Source organism: Petromyzon marinus, chromosome 30, assembly GCF_048934315.1.
Source record: "Petromyzon marinus isolate PM22_M1 ecotype Great Lakes invasive population chromosome 30, UKy_Petmar_22M1.pri1.0, whole genome shotgun sequence".
Classification (NCBI taxonomy): domain Eukaryota; kingdom Metazoa; phylum Chordata; class Hyperoartia; order Petromyzontiformes; family Petromyzontidae; genus Petromyzon; species Petromyzon marinus.
Window position 1 is genome coordinate 13,068,998 of NC_133696.1, and position 14,306 is coordinate 13,083,303.

Genomic DNA, 14,306 nt, shown 5'->3' on the forward strand with positions numbered 1-14,306 from the left:
AATAACCAACTGTTAGGTACCTGATTGGCCTCTATACTTGTGTGCTGTGAAGGGCCATTGCCCAAAGCATCGCCTATGTTTATGCTTTTCATTTTAGGGCAGCGTTATTGATGAATGTGTTGAGATTTTTGCTTTATACAAACTCAACGGGAGGCCTTATTAAAACTGTCTATAACTAGAACTTTATGAAATGCCCAAATATTGCCAATTAATGTATCAACCTGATTAAAAGAATTGACGATACTTCTTTAATACTCATGAAACCTTTATGCATGTGTTAAAAAAAACTGGTCAAAGCCTGACAGCAAGGGTTGAATGCATGATATTTAATTTTCGTGTGCGCCATCACCTTCACTATAATCACAATCATCATCACCACAACTTCAACCATTTTCATTTTTATCACTGTTATCCCTACCACCACCATGAGCATCCGCCCGCTCCCCCCCCCCCCCCCCCGTTCACCAGTGAACATCAGCATTGCCATCACCAGGAACATCGTAATCACCATAATTAGTCTCCACCATCAGCATGATAATCCACAAGAGGTTTCTTGGGTTAGATCGTGTAAATATAAATGTGTCGTTAAACACGTCACCACCTGACAGTAAATTAGTAAGGTTTGTCACGTAAACAAAACATGCCAATTCGTTACTAGTTCAGCACACCGGTGTGTTGGAGAGTAAACCCATGAGTAGTAACTAATTGGCACGTTTTGTTGACATGATAAACCTTACTAATTGGCTGCATCGGGTGGTGGTGGGTTTAACGAGACATTCATATTCACGTGACTTTACCAAAAAAATATCTTATGGATAATATTGGTGGCAAAAGCCTGCGTGTTAAAACCATCATGATAATCACCAACATTACCACCATTAACATGGTCACCTATGGCGACAGCCGCCTTTCATAGACCGAGCTTCAGAATTGTGAACATGCGTTCACTTTGGATGCGTAAGCCACTCGGTGGTATTGTGTGAGCGAGACTACCCTGCTTACCCACACAGCCCACGTTGAGCAGCAGCTCAAGGTTGACCTGTAGTTGAGGACTCTCCTCATTGTCCATCACAAACTTTAGAATTTCATGGAGCTGGATCTGGGGGATGGGCGCACACACACAGTCATGCACCAGCATGCATAAAAGCTCACACGTACTTACATTCATGTACAAACATGAGCATCTTGAAAATTTCCAGCAGATACACGTAAAAAGAATGGGCTCTTTTTACACGCTTTTATTTAACTCACTCTGTCTGTTGTTGTTGTCGTATCCTCAAATCTTGTAACTCAATTTTAATCCACTTCCCAATGTGGTATCGACTGCAAACTTGGTATATTTATGTCATACTGATGACAATACCATATTCTATCATACAAAAATAATTTTGACTCTTTTTACAAGCTTTCTATGAACTCACTGTCTGTTGTTGTTGTCGTAGCCTCAAATCTTGTAACTCTATTTTAACCTACGTCCCAATGTGGTATCGACTGCAAACTTGGTATACATATGTCATACTGATGACAATACTATAGTCTATAAAAAAAGTATTTTTAAACATGCATTTTTATATGTTATGTTTCAGCTTGGGTCTAATTGTCCACGCACAAATGACATTGGCTGTAAATCACCACGGTCCCTTACGTTATGGCAAGCTTTGCGACCACTTCCTGGAGTCGTGGAGTCCTGCCATTATGAGTAGGGTACATTTCATTAAAGCGTATTTTAAAATATTACTTATTTTGGTGGTGTCGCACCCCGCATAGACAAAACAGCAAATTCTCCTGAATCCGGACTAAGCAAGGAGAGGGCCTTTCCAGTTAGGTGGAATATCTGGCATACTGGGTGATGCGATATCAGCCGTGAGCCACAGAATCCACGAAAGGCAGGCTGAGGTAGTGCCCCATGGAATTTGTACCTGCGTGTCTGGGTCCAGGAACTTCATGCGCGATTGAATCTCCGTGCTCACCACAGCGCAGCACAGGAATGCCACCGTCAGCTGAAACATGACAGCAGATTTCTCAGCTAAAAGAATGCTTTCAGGAGGGCCAGCGTATATTAAATCGCAGCTAAAGTAAAACAAAGGGCAATAAAAATGTAACCAAAACATCCGACCAAAGACAGTGTTGATGAGGTAACTAGCTTAATTCTAGACTTGAAGTTTTCGTGACTGCAAGGAGCCATACTCTTGGTTCTTTCGGTAAAATCACGTAGGTAAAAAATAAAAAAATACAAATCAAATCACGACGTTTCGGGCACAACACAAGTGCCCGTCATAAGGTGGAAAAAACCCCAGCAATAAAAAATTGCTGAAATGGGCAAAAGGAGGCCGCTTGTGACGCGAGGCTATATATACGCAAAAGGGCGGGAGGAGCCAGGGAGGAGAGATAGAGGGGGTGCGGGTGCGGGGTAGGGGGGGTGGCGGAGTGCAAGCTCCACACAATGAGAAGTGCGACGTCCAACCCGAGCCCAAGCTCGACACAATGCCGGGGCTGGGAAGTGCAAGCTCCAACAGGAAGGCCACCCACACAGACTCCTATCTGAAGCCTGATTCCCACCACCATTCGGCAAAGAAGAATTCCCTCATCAAAATACTACACCATAGGGCCCACTGCATCTCTGACAAACACCATCTGGCCAATGAATTAGAACATGTACAGCTACCATGGAGAAACAACCCCCTGAGAATTTCTATTTAAAGCTTTCGTGACTGCAAGGATTCATCTTCTTGGTTCTTTCGGTAAAGTCACGTAGAAGGGAAAAATTAAAATAATAAAAATAAAACAATAAAATTCTCACGACGTTTGGGCCACAACACAAGTAGCCTTCCTCAGGTGAAGAAACATAACTATCGGAAAGACAGCGCTCCAATGAACACTGCTAAGCTTGGCAGCATATTTTAAGCTGGGTGGGAGGAGCAGAGCGCCTTGACAAAGGAGTTTACATATCAACAGAAGAATTTAGCATTGAAGTAGCTGTGTTAATGTGATAGATTAGCAGGATGTTAAAGTAAGGAATTAGCATGTAACTGGGAGATTAGCATGATGTTAGTGTGAGGGATTAGCATGTAACTGGTCACGGAAGTGGCCCTGTTAAAGTCAGAGTTTACATATCAACAGAGGCATTTAGTATATTGACGCTATATAACTGCAACAACCCAACTATCATACAATAAACCAATGTGAAAGAATTAAATATAAACTACATCAATATAATGAATGTACTCAATATATTCTCCAATAAGCTGAGCTATTAACATAAAGTAACTGGGTATACACTACACTATATAATTAATACCATATAGTAAACTGATAAAAAAAACTAAAATATAAACATCAATTTTATCAGAAAACTCAATATACTCTCCAATCAGCTGAGCTACTAACAATAAGTCATTAAACATTACAATTCTATGTCGAAAAAAGTGGCGGTTTCTTTTTTCGTCAACGTTAGCACCACGGAAAGCGACGAGCTTTGTTCAGACGGACGAGTCCATCTATGCTTGGAACGGAGGAGGGGGGAGAGAGAAACAGCCACGATGCGCTGCTCTGTCCTGTGTTGCGTTACAACTATGCTATAAACTAGACTACTATACATTACAATATTATACCTTCCAATCTAAACTACATTGTGTAATATCTTATACACAGCCCAATGTAAGCTCTAACATTATGCATTATATTGATATGCCTCCAACCAAACTTTTTCTACATTACACGACTATACACTGTAATATACACTGCCATAGACAAACCCCACCATTGAATTAAACAATGCGTTACTATACACTACCCTATACTTTAGACGATAAAAATATTAGACTTGTAATATTACACTGTATTATTCTACCAACCCTACTGTATACCACACTGCTGTATAGTCACTATACAATTACGAGACTTTATATTGTCTTGTGAATTATATTAAACATTACACTGTTTTACTATTTATTATACAATATGCTATAAACCATACCATTGACCGTCGTGTGAAAGGTACTAAGAGGCAAGATGGATTCTGGCTTAGTAATCATTGTAAAGACGTGATAAACCATTTCGGTTCTTGATTGATTGTATTTTATGGTGACTTTCAGACCGCAGTCCATTTGCTGGCACTGCCTCTTAGTACCTTTCACACGACGGTCAATGGTATGGTTTATAGCATATTGTATAATAATAAATAGTATAACAGTGTAATGTTCAACATAATTCACAAGGCAATATATAGTCTCGTAATTGTATAGTGACTATACAGCAGTGTGGTATACAGTAGGGTTGGTAGAATAATAGTGTAATATTACAAGTCTAATATTTTTATCGTCTAAAGTATAGGGTAGTGTATAGTAACGCATTGTATAATTCAATGGTGGGGTTCGTCTATGGCAGTGTATATTACGGTGTATAGTCGTGTAATGTATAAAAAAGTTTAGTTGGAGGCATATCAATATAATGCATAATGTTAGAGCTTACATTGGGCTGTGTATACGATATTATACAATGTAGTTTAGATTGGAAGGTATAATATTGTAATGTATAGTAGTCTAGTTTATAGCATAGTTGTAATGCAACACAGGACAGAGCAGCGCATTGTGGCTGTTTCTCTCTCTCTCCCCCCTCCTCCGTTCCGAGCATAGATGGACTCGTCCGTCTGAACAAAGCTCGTCGCTTTCTGTGGTGCTAACGTTGAGGAAAAAAGAAAAAAAGAAACCGCCACTTTTTTCGACATAGAATTGTAATGTATAATGACTTATTGTTAGTAGCTCAGCTGATTGGAGAGTATATTGAGTTAATTGATAATATTGATGTAGTTTATATTTTAGTTTTTTATCAGTTTACTATATGGTATTCATTATATACTGTAGTGTATACCCAATTACTTTATGTTAATAGCTCAGCTTATTGGAGAATATATTGAGTACATTGATTATATTGATGTAGTTTATATTTAGTTCTTTCACATCGGTTTATTGTATGATAGTTGGGTTGTTGCAGTTATTTAGCGTCAATATACTAAATCCCTCTGTTGATATGTAAACTCTGACTTTAACATAGCTACTTCCGTGACCAGTTACATGCTAATCCCTCACACTAACATCATGCTAATCTCCCAGTTACATGCTAATTTCTGACTTTAACATCCTGCTAATCTATCACATTAACACAGCTACTTCAATGCTAAATTCTTCTGTTGATATGTAAACTCCTTTGTCAAGGCGCTCTGCTCCTCCCACCCAGCTTAAAATATGCTGCCAAGCTTAGCAGTGTTCATTGGAGCGCTGTCTTTCCGACAGTTCTGTTTCTTCACCTGAGGAAGGCTACTTGTGTTGTGGCCGAAACATCGTGAGAATTTTATTTTATTATGTTTCATTTTTATTATTTTATTATTTCCCTTCTACGCGACTTTACCGAAAGAACCAAGAAGATGAACCCCCTGAGACTCCGATCAAAACCATCACGTTACCATACATAGCAGGCGTTACCAAAAAGATTTCCAAAATTCTAAACAAACACAAAATCCAGGTCCAATTCAGTACATTACACAAAATACGTGCTCTGATCCCATCTGTAAAGGATGTCATTCCTGACTTACAGTACCCTGGTGTCTATAAACCGAGTTGCATTTGTGGCGATTGTTATATTGGGGAAACGAAACGACATGTATTTGACCGCATTCGCGAGCACAAGTCAGATTTGAAACACGGTAGGACAAATTATTCTGCCGTGGCTGATCATTGTTATAACTCTGTGGGCTCTCATGATATTTTTTTTCCCGAGACCAAGGTGCTCTGCAAACCTTCAGGCTACTATCAAAGGTTTGCTCATGAAGCCATCCAGATATATAAACATAGACATAACTTCAACCAAGAATATGGGTATAAATTGAGCAATCATTGGAAGGATGTTATTAACCAGGTAAAGCCTTAACTGCTTTATAGTTTGCCTTCATATCAGCATCGCAAGTTTCTTCAGCCTCCTACCCTCCAGTCCCTCTCACTTCCCAGACCCGCCATTTTGTCGTACTCGAGCTCGGGTTGGAGGTGTTGTGCTCGAGCTCGGGTTGGAGCTTGCAATTCCCAGCCCCGGCATTGTGTCGAGCTTGAGCTCGGGTTGGACGTCGCACTTCTCATTGTGTGGAGCTTGCACTCCGCCACCCCCCCTACCCCACACCCGCACCCCCTCTATCACTCCTCCCTGGCTCCTCTCCCCCTCTTACTTATATATATAGCCTTGTGTCACAAGCAGTCTCCTTTTGCTCATTTCAGCTATTTGTATATTGCTGGGGTTGTTTCCACCTGATGACGGGCACTTGTGTTGCACCCGAAACATCGTGATTTGATTTTTATTTATTTATTTTATACCTACGTGACTTTACCGAAAGAACCAGCTTATACCTGCTCAAGGTAAGAATACTGCATTTCCCAACACTGTAGAATTTATGATGCGTAGATTCCACGTGGAGGTGCAAGAAGCCAGACAAGTGGGAAGGCAACCAGAACAATTGCTGGAGCTCTGTAGTCCTATACAGTAGTCCCTCAGTTAAAAGTGGCATCGGTTAACAGTTTCGGTTAACGTTTCGCCTCCCATTGTACCCCCATGGTTTCAACGTTAAAATTTTGATTTACTGTATGTTTACGTCATGCACGCAGCACCAATTTCCGCCAATCTGAGCGCTCGTAATCGGGGCTGAGCCATGCCCTCTGCCAATCAACGACGCCCATTTACGAGCGTTAAGACCTCCACTGGTTTTGTTTAAATGTTTTCTGTTTTGCCAGTGGAAACAGCTATGTTGCAGACTCAGTAATATTTATATACTCGATTAAGTTATTTCAGTTAACAGTAGTTTACGCGGAACGGATTAAAGATGTTAACCGAGGAACTACTGTATTGGGATGTTTGGCCAACTCCAATAACGTGTGATTATACATGTGGGAGGAAAGCCACAACTGTGAAGAGGATAAATACTCAATCCCCGTACAGATGGATTAGATTGAAATGAATCCCCTTGCTGTACTGCCACTGTCTACCCATGTGATTCTGTAAGCACACCTCTTCAGTAGAATTCCTAATGAGTGTGTGAATGACTTGCCTTGGCCAGCTCCAATTCCACGTGCTCACCCACTGTTAGTGCATCCCAATCCACTGTCTGGAGACAAGCATTCTTTTGGAAGAACTCTGCATGGCCACACAAGGTAAAAATCACATTTAAATGGCACCAAAATCCACGATGAGCTATTATACAAAACATACATTCACACACTATCCACTCGCTCAAGAGTGGTCACAGTCGACCTCTATCGCGACTACCATTGTTAAAGTTCCTGTGAATTTCAATCATTGATTCCACCCATGTTGAAGACTTAGTCTCAACATGGGTGGAATGAGACTGTTGTCTCATCCATACTGTGTTCCACCACCACACTCACTCACCACAGGCTACAACACACCTCTTTCTGCTTCTTCCCTCACACCAATCCACTTTGTAATTTTATCCCACTGTCTCTTTTCCCAAGCTCTTATAACCCTGCTCAATGCAAGCAATGTGTGAACTCCACTTGACATTTTTGGTCTCAGGGTCTGGTGTTCAGAAACTGTGTTTAAAAAAGAAAATCTCATGCAGGAACTGGAACAGCCTGCCCAAGCAGGCACAATAGTACTTAGGAGCTCTAATGATGCTGCCCACCACAAATGAACAGATCTTCCCCAGCTCCTGCTGCACCAATAACATTTGGCAGCACTTACACTCGCTTGCAGCCAGCATGCCTGCAGATACATTTCTTTCTGATCTCGTCAAACATTATAGAGACCAGGGCGTTTGCCAATTTAATGTACAGATATAATCACCTTCGCATTGCTCATTTATGATAATAGATTCCTTGTAAAAGGTTTGTTTGGTTAAATTTCGATTTAAAGCTTTCGTGAATGCAAGGATTCATCTTCTTTGGTTCTTTCGGTAAAGTCACGTAGAATGAGAATAAAATAATAAATTGATAAAATAAAATAACACAATAATATTCTCACAACGTTTCTGCCACAACACAAGCGGCCTTCATCAGGTGAAGGGACGAGACTGTCTGGAGGACAGCACTGGAGTGAAAAAGCCACGCTCAGATCACGACCTTTAAGCTGTGTGAGAAGAAACAAAGCGCCTTGACAAAGGAATTAGCATATAATTTAGCATTGAAATAGCTGAGTGATTAGCTTGTAACTGGTCACAGAAATAGTTATGTTAAAGTCAGAGCATATACATTCACCGAGGCACCTAGTACAAATCAAACATGAGAATTTAGCATTGAAATAACTAGGCAAATTTAGCATTGAAATAACTGAGTGATTAGCTTGTGACTGGTCACAGAAATGGCTATGTTGAAGTCAAGGCCTACACATCTGAGCTATTCACAGTAACTGGGTATACAATACAATATATAATGAATACTATATAGTGAACCAATAAAAAAGTAAAATATAAATTACCTCAATGTTATCAATAAACTCTATATTCTCCAATCAGCTAAGCTACCAACAATAAGTCGTTATATATCACAATGCTATATGGCGAAAAAAATGGGTGGATTCTTACCCTCAACTTGAGCAACATGGATAGCTACGGGTCCCGTTCAGACGGACGAGTTCATCCATGGTCGGAACAGAGGAGGGGGAGAGAGACAGCTGCGAGGCGCTGTTATACTCCATGTTGTAAACCATACCATTAACCGTGGTGTGAGAGGTATTAAGAGTCAATGCCAGCAAAAGAGCTGCGGTCAGAAGGTCATCGTAAAATACAATTAATTAAGAACGGAAATGGTTTAAAACATCTTTCCAATGGTTACTAAGCCAGAATCCATCTTCTCGGTTGAAATTGTCTCTGTGGTTGTATATGTGAATGGCCTCATGAACGAATCTCTCATGGTAGCCGGTTGGTTTGCAAAGAACCTCCGTCTTGGAGAAGTCAATGTCATGTGAGCCCACTGAATTATAACAGCGATCTGCCACGGCAGAGGAGTTCGTTCTACCGTGTTTCAAGTCTGCTTTATGTTCGTGGATGCGGTCCGAGATATGTCGTTTGGTTTCTCCAATGTAGCTACTACCACAGATGCTGTTCCAGACATACAGTACCCGGGCGTTTACAAACTAAAGTTCCTCTGTTGGCAGCTTAGCTGATTGGAGAATATAGAGTTTATTGATAACATTGAGGTAATTTATATTTTAGTTTTTTATTGGTTCACTATATAGTATTCATTATATATTGTATTGTATACCCAGTTACTGTGAATAGCTCAGATGTGTAGGCCTTGACTTCAACATAGCCATTTCTGTGACCAGTCACAAGCTAATCACTCAGCTATTTCAATGCTAAATTATCATGTTTGATTTGTACTAGGTGCCTCGGTGAATGTATATGCTCTGACTTTAACATAGCTATTTCTGTGACCAGTTACAAGCTAATCACTCAGCTATTTCAATGCTAAATTATATGCTAATTCCTTTGTCAAGGGGTGCCTCTGCGGATGTGTATACTTTAATTTAGCTATTTCAATGCTAAATTATATGCTAATTCCTTTGTCAAGGCGCTTTGTTTCTTCTCACACAGCTTAAAGGTCGTGATCTGAGCGTGGCTTTTTCACTCCAGCGCTGTCCTCCAGACAGTCTCGTCCCTTCACCTGATTAAGGCCGCTTGTGTTGTGGCCGAAACGTCGTGAGAATATTATTGTGTTATTTTATTTTATCAATTTATAATTTTATTCTCATTCTACGTGACTTTACCGAAAGAACCGAAGAAGGTTTGTTTGGTGTTTTAACAGCTGTTTTGTTGCCAGAAAAAAATGGGAAAAACCTATTACCATATTTTGGTACTGGCAAAGGAGGTCCCATGATGTAGATTGCTCATTTAATTGCTGATTTGTCTTCATACCCCATTCAAGGAATTTCCTCCTCAACATTGAGGTAACATCGTGTTGTGTTATTACGATGAAATCAAATCATTTCTCGGCTCCCTCACGCTCATATATACAAGTCACTACTCTACAGAGACTGCTACATTTCCTACAACATTCAGAAGGTGCACACGACTCTGACAATTTAAAAATGCCGGGAATGGCCCGATGGTCGAGTTATCTTAAGGAGTAATTTTAAACATGCACAAAATATATCAGCTCTGCGAAACTGTAAGCTGTGTGCAGAACTTGGTTGCATTCAATATATTTGTTAAATTGCCAAAACACGTGAAGCATCTACAGGCTATCCAAATTAAATTAATATTTTCAATATATTCCTATCATGATTCAGTTGCACGATTTGGGCCTTTAGTCACCGAGGTGCTTCTGCAGACCATTTACAGACATACCCCGGTTTCTGCCCAGGATGCGTTCCTGAAAACCAGAATGTAAACCGAACGTAGTTAAATCAAAGCTTTTTTGGTGGATCGTAGCCCGGTACAGTACCGAAACAGAGGATACTCAGTAACCCATTGCGCATCTATACTGTGTGTGGAAAGCGCATATATTATTGATATTACCTTATTTACTACGTGTAATTTTTGTTGTTTAATATGTAAAAATAGTTTACACTTGTATAATAATAGTCACCATAAATACGGTATGTGGGAAAAAAAGGTACGAATAGAGTAGACATGAAATTGACTATAGCCAGTCAGGGATGCTAACGCTTGGGCACCTCAGGACGTCTGCCACCTGAATGTTAGCTGTGGAGCGTAAAAAATGTGGGGCTTAAAGATTAAATTCGTAAATCTAGAGTACAGTCCGTTGTCCCATAACACGGTAGGTACGTTCCTGAAGAACACCGCGTTATAGAATAATCGCATTATAATAAATGTGGGATCAAGCAGAGTCCACGAAAACACGTGAGATGCATATGCAGGTTGAACAAAGACTGAGGCACGTGGGAAGCACCCAGCAGCATTCCGCTTTGTGTGATGCAATGGCAAGCCAGTCGTACAACTGCTTATTCTTACTCGCACGGCATAGTTCTGTTCGCTCGATCGCTTTATTTCCAATTCGCATTCCACGTTATAAAAAATGTGTACCATAATACATTCATTGCATTATATCAAATTCGCATTATGAAAAGACATGTTATAGGAGAACGGTCACAGCACGTAAAATGGAAATGGGTATCAATAAGTTGAGTATATTATAGCAAAAGTACGTAAAGCAGGCAGGCGTACATCAGGGTGTTACTGGACTTTTGTGAGCGTGCACACATTTCCGCTTTGGTAACTAACACCGCCGTTGCATGTGTATTGAGTCCAACTGAGTCGCAGACGTTGTCTTGGGAGCAACACGATTTATTTTACCGACTCAACATAACACAACCTGCACTTGGGTGTTGAATGCCCATCTCGCCACACTACGGCAGAACTATACACGGTTCGCTATCCAGGCCCGGACCACAAGCTGGGTCCCGGACCACGTGACTAGAGGCTTCTTTAACCCGACGTGGATCTTCTTCACCAGCAAGCCGAAGAACCCCGAGCCCCTTACGGGGCCTCTGTTATATCGGCTTGGGCTGGGGCTGGCTCCACCCCTCACCCCGCTCACCTTCTAGGTCTCTCGAGCTCTTTCCCGAAGGCTCCCGAGAGCTCTTTTATACCACGTGACCGCCCGGTGGCCCCCCTCCAATATCATCCGGTCCCGTGTCGGCAGGTCAACCAGCGTATCATGCCCCAACGTAACCCTGGCTGGCTGACACGCCCTCTTGCTCCCTCACCAGGAGCCCGCACCTTACACTGTACGTGGTGCCTCCGCGCTGACCAGCACTCACACAAACCCCGCTAGGGCTGGTAAGTGGGCTACACATAATGCCAACACATTATCCGCCGTGGCTTCGTAAGCCCGGCACCACAGTGACATTCACAGTCACTACACATGCAAAAAAGATATGCGTAGAATGAATTATGTATGCACATGTGTTTGTACCACTTACGATGCAAGAATTCCCTTATGTAATTTCCTTTTTCATATTCTGAACTCTTCAGCAGCGGTTTTACATCCACACTGGCCTTTCTGCTCACACAAATGCAAAAGACAAACATCCTAAGTTGCCCCCTTACAGGGTGTTAAACTAAGTCTGGTTAAGTGAACCCTGCTCATGTTGACAACACACAAGAGCAGTTTCACAGGTTTCTTAGGTTTAAGACCCCTTGTTGAAGGTTACACACGTAGACGACCCACGGATGCGGCGTTGTGGGATGTTGTTGGCATGAATGACGCTATATAAAATGAAAGTATTATCAATAATATATAGATGAACACTGAAGAACTAAAGGTGCAAAAATATAGTTGCCACGAGTGATTCATGAACTGATGCAAACTGATGTTCTGGGCTACAGAGCAGAAATTTGCAAATAGTTGAGTCTATGCCCATAACTATGAAACTTTGAAAACCATGTTTTTATATTGGACACTCAAAATTGGGGGCAATTTATTTGACTTTAATAAGAATAAGTCTGATTTATAATGTACACAATATGTGTGCAGCTAATCACTAACAGGCATGGATCAGATTTCACTCACTACTACTTCTCTATAGCTGGGAATCGAATCCAGGTGACCTGGATTGTAACAAACTCAACGATCCACTTCAGCACCGCTCATTCCCGAGGAGACAAGAAAAAAAATCACACAAGCACACATACAGAGCGACAATAACACGGCCCATTGGGAAACCTCTTCACGTCCTGGTATAATGCGCGTTTCAGCCAAATTAAAGGGTAAATTGAGGTCACCAACGTCTTTCACACCGTATGTAGCTAACCATGCTAATTGGAGGTGCGATGGAAGGACAATAAACTAAACAAAAAAAGCAGTTCTAAAGAAATTCGTTTTCTAATTACATTCAGAAGTGAATAGCACTAGTGGCTTCCTAATATCAGAAGGAAGCGCGTTCCAAACAGCCGCAGAAGCACATCTGAAAGAGCACGATGCGGTGACCATCTTTGTTCGATGGTTAGCCAAAAAGCCAGTGTGACGATGACACTGAGTTTGTGTGATAAACCAGAGTTGAGCAATAAATGTGTAGCGGCATCGTTGAGTGCTGTACGCGATTGCCACTACTTGTAACTTGTAATAACGGCCTCAAGTCAACAGGGAGCAGAAGGGAATCTAAGGGTGATGAATCAGGCCGTTGGGCTAAGGTAACCCTAAGGCAGCTCGGGACCACAGGTGCAAACCCCCAGACCCTCAGAAAGGGGGCTGGGGTATAGCGTCACTCCGCAGGTCCTTCCAGACGGTTCCAGAAGGGAGGAGTGGCTAGGGGCGGAGTGAGCCAGAATCCAGCATAAAAGACGATCCCCTGAACGGGTCCGGCAGTCGTCGTTCACCTGAAGACTCAAAAGCCACCCTGGAGCTGCCACCTTGAAGACCCGAAATGAAGAGCCCAAAGGGCTGAAACAGACCCCTGGCTAGGGTCGGGCGAAAAGCTTAACCAGTGAAGAGGCTAGAGTATAGCCAGTGATAGGTAGGCTAGCCGGAGGAATATCTCCCCAAGTATCGGGTGGAAGGGGCCATACCCCTTTGTGTTATTGTTACGTTATAATAAACGTACTGCCTCCAGAAGAGAGAAGTCTCCACAAGTTTTACACCCACTACAAATGTATGCTTTTTTTACAGAAAAAAAACATCAATTAGGCCCAATGTGTCGGTTTGAAAGACGTCAAGAAATTGGTACCGGTAAACAACATGATACAATTTGTTGTCATTTGTTGAGAGGTTTTTGAGATGCTGCATCTTGCAGATAAAAAATTCCCTGCAGAACATTCACGATCTTTTTGGGGCGATTGGTTTTAACGAGCACCGAAGAAGACTGACTAGGCACACGAAGAGGTGGGTGGCCAGCACCATGCCTAACCGCCTTTACACACGCTCCATCAACCAAGGGGAGGCCCAGGACTGGTTTAGATATTCGTCACTTGTGTTGGCCCTTTGAACAGAAATCGAAATTGGGTTGCTGGGTTCGTAGCGCAGCGCGATAACCGCTACACTACCGCTCCCCTCTTTGTGTGCAGCAGAGACTACACACATGAAATTATAACAAAAAATACTTATAAAGTTTACTTAAAACATTAACATGGGTCCTTCACAGAGGAGTACAACTGTAATTCAATAATAATCAATGACATACAAAATGTTTCAGTGGCCAGTGCAATTGCTTACATGGTCTGTATGATGTGCAGGTAGGTGGACAGGTCTTTGAGATCCCAGAGGCTCTCCGTTTTCTCTGCACACATGCAGTTCACCTGCATGACGTAGAATGGTAAATGTGGGTTAAAATGCAGATTATTTATCTTGATT

General features: G+C 41.8%; 1 protein-coding gene across 1 annotated transcript in view; it reads right to left on the reverse strand.

Moving 5' to 3' along the window:
- The window catches only part of LOC116947626 (uncharacterized), a 39,393-nt gene that overhangs the window by 22,480 nt on the left and 2,607 nt on the right, over positions 1–14,306 (reverse strand). Inside the window, exons 3-7 of the mRNA XM_032963593.2 lie at positions 14,169–14,251; positions 11,941–12,020; positions 7,088–7,173; positions 1,920–2,000; positions 1,003–1,099 (exon numbers count right to left, since the gene is read on the reverse strand). Coding sequence (XP_032819484.1) covers positions 1,003–1,099; positions 1,920–2,000; positions 7,088–7,173; positions 11,941–12,020; positions 14,169–14,251 — 427 coding nt within the window. The remainder of the gene's footprint in view (positions 1–1,002; positions 1,100–1,919; positions 2,001–7,087; positions 7,174–11,940; positions 12,021–14,168; positions 14,252–14,306) is intronic.